A 12,257-nucleotide genomic window follows, 5' to 3' on the forward strand; every position below is an offset into this window, starting at 1 on the left:
ACAAAAAACTGACGAGACTTTTTTCATTCTAAAACTAATGGCCTTTAAATCTTAGATCATGCATTATTATTAATAGCTTTTAAACTACATTATTTCTGATTTTTTTAAAAACAGTCATTGTAGTTCATTTGTAGACTTTCTAGTTGTTTAAGGTATATGGAGTAATGTTCTGGTTTACTGTATGAAAAAAACAAAAAAAAACTATTTTTATATTCTTAATTCATTCATTGAAAACAACAAATAGTTTAAGTTATATTTACTTTAACCTTAACACTCATGTTTATTACCAAATATTAACCTACACCTTATTTATTCGTATTAAAATAAACATTAACACAACTAAAACTTAAGCAGTACATGATATTTTTATTCATATAGTTTGATTATAAACAGTCATTTCAATCATTTAACGTCTCTAGAAAGTTTAAAAAACAAGTTTGTTTTTGATGAGAGTATATATTTTCTTGGAAAGAATTTCTGAATAACTTTAAATAAGTATAGCTAATATTACACTTAGATAAGGTTTTGTGCTTTAGACTAGAAATTCATGAGAACGTTTTTTCTTTTGACTCTTACTCAAAAGGTAGACTTCTGTATTTGAATTTAACTGGTGTGTGAGTTGCAAATACTAAATATTTATTGTTTAAAAAAGTTTTATTTTCAACTACTGCAAATTACTTCGAAACTTTCTATTTATAACACTTGAGATTTTATGCTCAATTCCATATACTTTTTTCACATTCTTTACAATATATATTTTTTTTATAGACAGTTGTAAGACTACACGGTCAATGAGAACACAATAATTCAAGCAATAAAAAGAAATCCTACACGCACTGAAAAAAAACTTTCTAAATAAATCATCTAAAAAAAGCCACTTTAAAATTGCGGTTTATTCGTTTTGTGTTTTTATTTGCAAGCACTTGAAGGTTGTATTATCACAATTTCTTGTGCTTGCTGATTGTATCCCATGTCTTTCATAAAGCTGTGCGAAAGTATAAAAAATAAGAAAGTTAATTTATGGTACTTTTTAACTTGTTCTAAATAAAACAATAATAGTTTTATTCAGTTTTTTTGTTTGTTATAAAAACGCCGTAAACTATAGTTACTTGTTTGTATTTGGCAGTAGCGGCGCAAAACAAAATACGTTGCATCTGTTAAATTAAAATTATTAAATATACTTTATTAATATTAACCATATTATGTGAAACCTGTTTAAACAGTTAATTAAATTAATAATAATTTTTTTTACTTAAACAATATTATAATAACAATCAATAAATTTTATTGAAAAAAAATCTACAAAATTTCATAAAACGTAATATTAGTCAACAACATTAGTTAAAACAAAGTAAGAAGAAATAAGTTAAAAACGTTCCTACTACACTAAAATAAAACTAATTCAAAATATGTAAGCCAAAGTCTATCAAAGATTATAAACGTCATCGGTGACAGTCGATGAAGTATGGTTAATGGTAATGACAATGACGTCACATAATATTAGTGCAATGTGTGGTAACAAATCATTGGATACTTGTGGTATGAATGAGTATAGAATTACAACAAAGTTGACCACCCATCAGACACAAAGGAACTTTTGTACTGCTAAATGTACTAGTCAAACAGTAAGTTTAAAAACGTGAACAATTAAAAAGAGGCGAGTACCAACTTGAAGATGTTTTAATTATAGATAGTTGAATGAGCACTTAGTATGAGTTTAGTTTTCATCTGCTCGATTATAACAAGTTAGAAAACATATAAGGTTTTACATGCTTTTAGAGCACAGATTTTTGAGAAAAACAAGTGAGTTGCTGATAAATTTTGCTCAAACTGCCTATTTTATTATATATTTTTAAATTTTATTTGTTTATTTAAATTCAAATTTTTTCAAGCAAAAGTAAAAACTTAAAGAAAATCAAAACTCAATTGAATTGTCTTTTGGAGCAATGAGTAATTTTATAGTTTGTAACATTAGAAAGCTCTAACTACGAGCATATTTTAAATTAGTTATTTTTCGTTGTTTAATGAATTTAGCTTAGTTTAGTTTACTTGTGTCTAACTTTAAACTTGATGGCTATCTATATATAAAATTAAAACAAAACAATCGGAAATTATTGTTATGTCTTACTGTTTACTAAGATGATCTGTTGTATTAAATAACTAGTTACATTTTTAAACTTACTGATTGACTAGTACATTTAGCAATATAAAAAGTTCCTTTGTGTCTGATGGGTGGTCAACTTCGTTGCAATTCTATACTCATTCATACCACAAGTATTTAATGATTTGTTACCACACATCGCTGTAATGTTTTGTGATTATTTCAAATTATATAGCTTTTAAATTATCAAAGTTTTAAGTACTTATAATAAAGTTTACAACAAAGTAGAAAAAACCCACTTTAGTTAGCCAAGTGCTTTTTTTTTAATTTGTAACAACATTCACTATTTAATTTAACTGATTTTATATCTAATAGTTTTCAGTACCTAATTGATCTTTTCCGCATGTAAACGGATTAAAAGTGCATAGTTACAATTTATATGGCTAGTACTAACAGTAAAGAATCAGGTTAGAAAAACGACACTTTAATTTGTTTGCTTATAAAACAAAACTGGAAACACTTGTAATAAACGTTGGTCGTTTTCCAAGTTCCCTATTTTCAACAGATAGGTTGGCATTGATTTTACAAAAGCAATTGACCTTTGCATTTATAATTGGCTTTAAAGTATCAAAAATCATGCCTAAAAGTTTAAAGTTTTAGTGCTGCAGTTTTCCGTGTTATATAATCAAAGTTGCTACTAATTAAGCTTAAAACAAAAACTTTCGTTTAAAACTACGCCATCAATTAAAAACATTATTATGTTTATGCTAGTTTAATTTTGAAATAATAATTTAAAAAAGAATAACTTATCTAGTTTAGAAAAAATGAAGACATGAGTTAATGAGCTTCATAAGTAGTTCTGAAACTTAACTTGAGTAAACTATCTGAAATGTATCGGTTTAATTCCTTAAACTTATTAAGTAAAGTTTTAAAGAAATAAAAATATCATTGTATTTTTTACAAATAATATTTACATTTCACTCAAACTGTCAATAACTCTCCGTATAATTTTAAACATAATCTACTTTCTTCCTAGCCGTTTAGTCTGTAAACTTTTTATAATGATAACTAATCTAGATTCAGACGAAATCTGTAAAATTGTATGTGAAGTGCCCCATAAAGCGCTTCTTTGTATTCGCCTTACGTATACAAGGTATACCTTGCAGATAATACGTTTTGAAAAAAGGAGACAACCAATAACATCGATTACTTTAAATCCTACTTAATAAAATACTGCAAATTATAAAACCGCTGTTTGTTAGTAACATTTGTGTTACCATGAGAAATTACTGTTATTAAAAGAATAATATCTCAACATGAAGCTAGTTATTGGCGACCATGTAAAAGGGTGGGACTAATTATTGAAGTAAATATGTTTACGGAGCTGGTATAACTTCAAAGGGCAACATTGGTTTTTAAGTTTTATTTGCTTGTTTCTAACTTGGGAATATAAAACGGTAAAGTGGTTTTTGGTATGACTTTGTCCTAATTTTAGCAAAATATATTTAAAAGCTATCGCCAGAAAATTTTTGAATCGTGAATAAAACTGTTTACATTAAATACTTTTTTTTAGTTTTGACTTGTACGTAAAAGCGCTTGTTTACAATTAAAAATAATTTAGTTGATTAGTAGACAACTACTTTGATTTTTGCAACTTTTTTTACTTTCTTATAATAAAAAAAGATTTTAAGTTAACAGCTGTTTTAAAACAATATTAAATACAATTTTACATGTTGCAGCTGTTTACTAAAATGAAGATCAACTTAAAGTATTTTTTCAACTGCATTCTGACGTCACGATGCCAGCAACTCGTATTAAAGTGACGACACGCGATGTTGATAATGAATAGAAACAAAATTTAAGCCGACGTTTTACTGGTATGCATTTATTGTAAACTTTTTTTTTGTCAAACTTTAAAAAAAAATGTTACTGGTATGACAGACATGCTTAAAAATGTTTCAACTTTCAAACATCTTTTTATCGCATTTTGAAAGTAATTCACCATTGAACTTCAACGATATTGATTGCCTAATTTAGCTAAAATAAATTAAGAAGTTTTTTAAATGAGCATTAAACTAGTTAAAATAAGAGTTCAAGCAATTTTCTTAACAGTTATTTTTATCTATAACAACCGTCTTAACAAGCTAAAATTAAATAAGTTCATGAAATAGGTGTCAAAAACTGTAACTTGTGGTTATACAAAATAAAATCACAAACGACCTTATGAAATCTAGACGATCATCAGACAATTATGATGTCTTAAAGTATGTTATACTACAGGGGTTGGCAAACTGCGGACCGCGGGCCAAATGTGGCCTTTAAAGAAAAAATTTTCGGCCCGCAAGGTTCTTTTTAGCTAAAAAATGTTTTTTTTTAATTAAAATAAAAGGTATCTAAATAAAAACTTAGAATTAGGCTCTTAATTCAATAAATACTTTTTTTAGTACTTTTTTATTGCTTCTTTTATCATTTTTTTGGTTTAAATTAGTAATTTTACACTGATAATTACAATTATTTCAAAATAAGTCGACCCTCGAAGACTTTTTTCTGAGTAGTGCGGCCCGCGAGCAGTTTTTTCTATAAAAATTGGCCCGCGAGTCACTAAAAGCTGCCGACTCCTGTTCTATTGTATGGCGAAACGCACAGTAGTCAATCAACAACCGTCAGGTAAGATTATTACGTCACAAAACGTTGGCGCGACACACGGGAGTCAGTCATGGGAGATTTGTATCACAAGTGAGCGGGGGTAATAATATAGTTTGGGGTGAGTCGCCTTGGTAACGGACATGACAACCAATCAAATTTAAACGACCTTTTTTTTGCCGAATTACTGCCAGCCTTTTGAATCGAGAGAAATTTTAGAAAAAGGTAGCTTGAAGCATGTAAGTAGCTGGGTGAAGATAATAGTTTTCATTTAGACTGAGCTTAACTCGATCTTAGATTTTAAAACTGATTTGTGAATTATTTCAAGCTTTAAGTTATGTTTTGTATAGCGCAGACTTTGAAAGAATTAAATAAGTTAGCTTTAAGTTTTACACAACTTTTTTGTTATAATATTTATAGTTTATTAGAAATCGGTTGTATTAGAAAGCTGTCAACAAAAAAACTGCTTTTTTTAAACGTAAAGATAGTTTAGAAAAATTGTAGTAGGACTATTTTATGATTAGTACTTGTGAGAAATACAAAATACAGTTAAAACAGTTTATAAACTTGTTTTAAAAAGTTTGTATTTAATGAAACTGCTAAAAAAACTTAAATTGTAATAAAGATCTGGAATTAAAAGTGTTTGTGATAAATAATAAGCGGCAACCTTAAAAATCGTCAACGTTTAAGAATAAAAGATATAATTGATGAATAACTTTTAGTAATTTAAGAAGTGAAATTCGTATAACTTATATAAGTAAAGGATAAGTAAGCCTAACTTAACAATATTAAATTAAATTTAAATATCCATCACTAAACTTAATTCGTTTTAATTGCTTTCAATAGACAAAATAATTTTTTCCATAACGAAAATACAATTCAAATTAAATCTGTTTTTCTTAACAATGGTTCTTTAAAATACAAAATTTTGCAATAGATATCACTTTTACTTAGATAAAATTACTTTTGCCATTTTTCAAGCATTATAAAATTTTACAGTATCTTGTTACTTTTCTTAGGTATGCACTTTTCAAATTTTATTTCAATAAAATTGACGTTTTGATTCGAGTAAAATAAAATTATTCTATCAACATTCCGCTTATAACTGGATTAAAATTACAGAGTTGAATTTTTTGAGCTAAAATAAAAATATGGTCAAATTGAAAAGTTAACATTTTAATTTGATTATTTTTATTACAAAGCTTAAAACACTTGTAACAAATTTCGATCGTATTCTAAATTTTTACTAGTAAAATGAGCAGTTTTCAGTTAAGCTTTTTAAACATAAGTAGTTACGTGTATAAAATATCTAGTCTCAAATGACATACTTTGTTATATATGTATAATACTTTTAAATATACAACACTAACTTTGCAACAAGTTTTCAGTATTGTAGTTACATTTTCATATGCCTTAAGTTATGTATAAAATAACACAAACATGTATAAATGCGTTTTTTATTTACGAACGCTTAGCTTAAATTGTTTAAACAATATTTAGTTTTACAAAATTATTAAACGTCAATCATACTTTAAAAAACTTTTAATTTTTTTTCATTTAAACAAAAACGTTAGTATTAGTCTTGTTAGTAGAAACTTGCTTAAAAATTTTAATAATTTGTAATAACAGCTAGTAAAATTTTATATTTGTTTTTACTCACTAACAAGTTGAAAAAAATATTTTGCTTTTTGACAAACAGATATGAATATGTCACTCAAGCAGTTGATAAGTTTCCCATGTAAAAATAATCTTTTCAGACTCGAGCCATCAGGTCTGTGAATTTTCAAATTGTAATCAAATTACAAAAAGACCAATTCATTAAAATGCCACTTAAACTACTGAAAAACAAAACAATTTCATTATTTTTTTACTACATCACCAATAAAACATAGTTGTAGGACTTGAAATTCTTTAATCAGCAGACTATTAATTACGTAGATCGATTAAAATCATTCTTAATTAAGCTAGCAACAAAGACTTGCTTTTTGTTGTTCTACTGTATCGTGAGAACATATTGCTACAAAAAGGAAAATACCCGAAAAAAATGCAATTTTTTGAAGACTTTGTGAACGGAAGATAAAGTATTGTCATATTTGCAGCGCTTGCGTAGCTACTTAATGTTTGTTTGTATTAAAAAAAAATACAATTTGTGTGTTTAGGTTACCTTAAAACAATAAGCAATATTTAGTACTTATTATTAGTTGTTGAAACAACTTATGCTAATTTTATTTTACAAACTCAAAGTCATTTATTATACTATAATACTGAATTAGAGTATTTGCAATATGCTTATGTTTCAAAACCGTACTTTTTTTAATTAAGCTTGTATTGTAGTAACTGTCAAGTAAAATTAAAAGTACATTGAGTGGAAAAATGTTTTGCACTATTTTAAAATGAAGTTACTATAATTGCTACAACATTAATCTATTAAAATATTTTTTTTTAATTAAATTACACGGTTATAATAAAATACAATACTATGTAATTTGAAAGGTTTGGAAAGGCTGCAGCTAAAAAAGCCTATATATATTGAATTTTTGAAAACTTTTTTGAAGTTATGGCAAACTTATTTTGAAGTTTTTAAAGTTTGTTCGAGTACTATTCTAAAATTCAATTTTAAAAGTTTTGGTTTTAAACTGAATTTTGAAATAAAGTAGTATATAAAACAGTTAATTATCACTTCATTCTTCAACGCTTTGTTAATACTAAGTTTAATTTAAAAGTAATGAAATCTTTCAGAAATCCTACTAGCAGTAAATAAAATGTATTTCGATCAACCAGTTCACTCAAACTCGATAACAAAACCGGAGAAAAAGGTTAGGAATTAACATTATTGTAAAAATGAATAAGTTTTACTATAGTCAGTAGTGTACATTACATGTAAGTACTTTACACACTAAAATCACCTTTATAAGTTATAAAAATACATCATAAGTTCAAGTTTGACGTGGACAGGTTTTATGTAAACAGAGCTAAATAGTGCAGTTTAGTTATACATAGTACGAAATTTTATACATATTGAGTAAAAAACCTTTATTTTCTTTTCCAATTTTTAATTTCTTTTTCTACTTTAAGTTAAGCCCAGCAACCAGCTTAAACGGCCAATTAAACAGGCAAATCAACAAAGTTTATTTGATCGTTTGTCCTTTTGCTTAACCCCTCATGTGCAATTCATTACACAATTTCAAATTAATTGGGCGTGCTAAATTCAATGTTCTGATGCGACTACACCATATTTAAATGACCTAAGACGATTATTTGTAAACCAAGTCAATGTGGGCGGTAAACTAATATTTACTGTGAATATTAACTGATGTCTTTAGAACGTTTTGTTTTTATTATCTTTTGGTGATAAAGAAGTAAAACGTTTAGATTTATTTACTTTTAAACTCGTTTATGATTTGTCTTAATGAAAGCAGTGAGATTAAACGTTGGCGTTATTAAGACTGATTAGGTCATTACAAAGCATATTTTGTCACAACACTGAATATTGCTTTTGTTCAAATTATTTAAAGGTCAAACTTTAAATGCTAAGCGGACAAGTTTAATGTTAAATATTCTTTACTTTTTGATATGAGCTATCAGAACGCATTACAATTTATCACAATTGAGTGCTTTAAATGTCGTTTATTTTGATCACACTTTTAATGAGACGTATGGTTGGGCTGTTAAAACTGAGTTCATAAATTAATTACCTAAATTTCTAGCCTATAAAATATGATAAATTTATAAAAAAAAATTAAGTTTAAAAGTAAATAGTTTTTTAAATGAAAATTTATGAGCTGAACAGCTTTTGCATAGCTAAAGCTTGTATTCTGCTAGAAATCAAAGCTTGATACGAATTTATTTACCAATGTTGTAAGAACTTACCTTAAACTTTTAATTGCTTATATATTTGGTAGTTTTTAGAAATATAAGTCACAAATGCAGAGGCATTTTAATGTTTAATGAGGTAAATATATTAAATTACAAAATTTACAAAGTAGTACAAAAAAGGTGAAACTAATATGTATATTATTTACTCTAAAATTTCTTTTAGAACTCATCAAGCGTTTCTGAGACTTCTTACTTTCCCAACACCCAAATCACCCAGCAACTGAACCCCACAAGTTTAGAAGAACTTCCCACACAACAAAACTATACTAAGTATCAAGAGCAGCTAATTGGAAACGATAAAAGCATATTTAACATTCTCCGCAACTTTGATGGTACTTTAACTGGAGAGCAAAAGGAATTTCATAACTTTCAACTATCCACAAACGGTTATAACAGAAATGAAGTCACAGAAATCAAAAGAGAAAACTTGGACGACGTCACATATATTGATGACGACCTTAAAGTAACACAATCTGCTAACAATGATGTAACAAAGGAGGTAGAAGTTTCTTCGAAGGGTGGGAAACAATTTGATAGTGAAGACGTCATAACAACGACCACTAGCGGCAGAAAGAGAAAAAGGCCGTTGCTCAGGGGTAAACCCCCTTACAGTTACATTGCCCTCATCACCATGGCGATACTAAACTCCCCCGGTAAGTTAAAATTGATTTACTCTTCAGTTGTTAAACTTTGAGCTTATTTTAATTACAGTCACCTCTCGCGAATCTACGCACTCGTTTGGTTACGCAATTTCGTTTAGTTACGCATTTTAGAATTTCAAAAATTGCAAAAACATTTTTTTTTAGGTTTTTACAAGATTTCATGCTTTTTAGCAACATTAGTGAAACACATTTTAAAATATTTTAAATATATGTTTTGAAAAATATAAGAGGAGGTAGTTTTTAAAAAATAATGAGATTTTTATTTTTAGTTTGTGCCTTCCATATAGAGCCAGTGAAACTCTTCTTATATATATATTAAGTGTCCCCTTTACACTTTTAAGACAAAAAAGGTACAGTGTTTAACTCCTCACAGTATTTACGGCATAAAGTGTTTTATTTTAACTTAATAAATCTGTTATATTTAGCTAATTTAAAGATTTTACCTTAATACCATGCAAGACAAATTTAATCTTAAGGGGGCAAGGAACAAGTTATAAAAAATTGCCTTGTATACACAATTTCTATTTAAAAACTGTTCAATATACTTATACCTTGAATAAAAACTATTAAAGAAAAAAAAGGAAAGCGCCAAAACTATATTAGTGATTATAAAAATATAGTCAGTATAGTAGGTATATTTGCTACATCTCGTTTAATTATGTTCTCTCTTTCGTATCGTATTTTTTATGTGGACACAATGTGCATAGATTCGCGAGAGGTGATTGTACTTGCTTCTTTTATATCATTTAGTAGGCAAAACCTAAAAACAAGATACCCTAAACTTTTAAATAAAAAAAAAGATCTATAATTCTTTCTAGGCAAGAGACTTACGCTAGGCGACATTTACAAGTTTGTCCGCGAAAAGTTTCCGTTTTACCAGCAGCAGAAGAATAAGAAATGGCAGAACAGCATCCGACACAACCTCACTCTCAACGACTGCTTCATAAAAATACCCAGAGAACCGGGAAAACCCGGAAAGGGAAACTACTGGACGTTGCACCCCGAAGCTGAGGGAATGTTCGATAATGGCAGTTATTTGAGAAGGAGAAAAAGATTTAAGATAAATGAGGTATGTAAGAATAAAAACCATTGTTCTGTATATAAACTACTTTTTATATTAATTCCCTCCGCTAAGCTGTTTATTTGATACAATAATTATATTTTAAAAAATTATGTTTATAACTTTTACAAGTGATAACGTTAATATACAGTTTTTTTTTCGTAGTTTAACACACTCAAGTTTTTTTGTTCAAATATTCAAAACGTAAAACAAGTAATTTTACTTCCAGGTATTCGCCCGCCAACTTGTACCAGTAAGTATTTTGAACTCTCACTTGACAACGCCATCCCAAAACTTTCCTAGCAACGCTTTCACTAATTACCAAGGGTACCCACCTAGCTACTACCCCTATACCCCTACCGGATTTATGACGCAGCCAATAGCAACCTATCCTTACGAACCAAACCACAACCAGCTTGTATCTACGTCATCATCTGTTATTATGACGTCACAACAACAGCTTCCTACTAACAGCAACAACTTAGGCATTAACAGTGTAATTGGCAGTGAAGGTTATTACGCTCAGCAAGTCCCGCAGCAACAAACTGTTGCCATTAACAACGGTATTTCTACTACTCAACAGCTAAATTCAATAACTTCATCGTCAAGCAATGAAGTCGTTAATACGTCGGTTCAACAGGGAGTAACGTCGCAAACCAATCAACAACAAGGCGACGCGATGCAAACAACACAACAGCAAATTTTTCATGCGGGAAATTCTCTGAATCGAAACTACAACGTTGACCACTACGGTCAGCAACGTATGCAAGCTGGTCTCCATGGAAACTTTGGGGCTGATTTTACAACTTTGCAACCCCCAACTCGTGTTGAGTGTTATTAGATAGCTATAACGATTTTTAGTACGTTATTGAGAAAATTATTATTGAATTCTAACGTTTATTAACACAAAACACTTGTTTTCAAATGTTTACTGGATAAAGTAAATAACATTGTCGCTTTTAATCTTAATATATTAAAAAAAGAACTTTCAACTATTTACTTATTAAGATAAGCTTACTCAAGAATGTTTGAAATTATTTTTTTCCGAATTTTCAAAAAATAGTTTTATGTATAACTAAGTTTATAATTTAAGATAGTTTAGTGTAATGGTAAAATTAAGTAATAATACTTATAATACCTAAATTTTCTAAGTTAATATACTTTATTTTTTGATTTATTGCATCGTAATAATTGTATAAAGTAAAGTCCATAGTTTTTAAACAATCTATCAGGTATTTATCATTTCTATTTGTCCATATACAAATTCATTTAAAATAGTTTATATTAGTGTTTTTCTTTTAACTTTTTCTGAAATCTAATGGCAAAATCTAAAAATAAATTATAAAAACTTTTTTTTAGCTTTAAAAGTTGTACTGTTTTATAAAGTTTAATTGTTAGTAAACAATAAGAATGTGTAGAGTATAAAAACTCTTCTAGTTTGTCTTAATGAATACCTATTAAAACAAATAACTTTTTTAGCTAAGCTGTATTTAAGTTAAGAGTCAACAAAATAAGTATTTACATACAGTTAAGGAGCTTGTAGTGTTTCACTAAAGTTTTTATAAAATACTCATTTTGCAAAACTGCATGTTACAAACAGTTTTTGGATGTTTTGCTAAATTCATATTTTTGTTTTTGTATGATTTTATGTTGCTGTTAATAAATTTCGTAATTTTTAAGCAGTAATACGAGTTTTAGTTTTTTGGTAAAATAATAGTTGCATTTAAACAATTAAAATTAAATTTATACTACTAAATATTACCTTAAACTATTTTATACATACAAACGTAACAATTAAACAATATCATACTGGATCCAGATCTTTTTTCAGAGTGTACACTGTACAGTATTCAAAATCTACATGTTCTCTAAGTATTACACATTCAATTTTAAAGCGATTTCAAGACATGATTAT

At 27.9% G+C, this 12,257-nt stretch overlaps 1 protein-coding gene across 1 annotated transcript; it reads left to right on the forward strand.

Moving 5' to 3' along the window:
* The first annotated feature begins 7,498 nt into the window (after positions 1-7,498).
* LOC145840288 (uncharacterized) lies at positions 7,499-11,183 on the forward strand. The gene is made up of 4 exons (XM_082947490.1): positions 7,499-7,560; positions 8,784-9,273; positions 10,101-10,351; positions 10,572-11,183. Exons 1-4 carry the CDS (start codon positions 7,507-7,509, stop codon positions 11,181-11,183), a joined length of 1,407 nt encoding a protein of 468 aa, XP_082803616.1. The 5' UTR covers positions 7,499-7,506.
* The last annotated feature ends 1,074 nt before the right edge of the window (positions 11,184-12,257 follow it).

This window comes from Thalia democratica, chromosome 1 (assembly GCF_965202585.1).
Source record: "Thalia democratica chromosome 1, ktThaDemo2.hap1.1, whole genome shotgun sequence".
Taxonomy (NCBI): Eukaryota; Metazoa; Chordata; class Thaliacea; order Salpida; family Salpidae; genus Thalia; species Thalia democratica.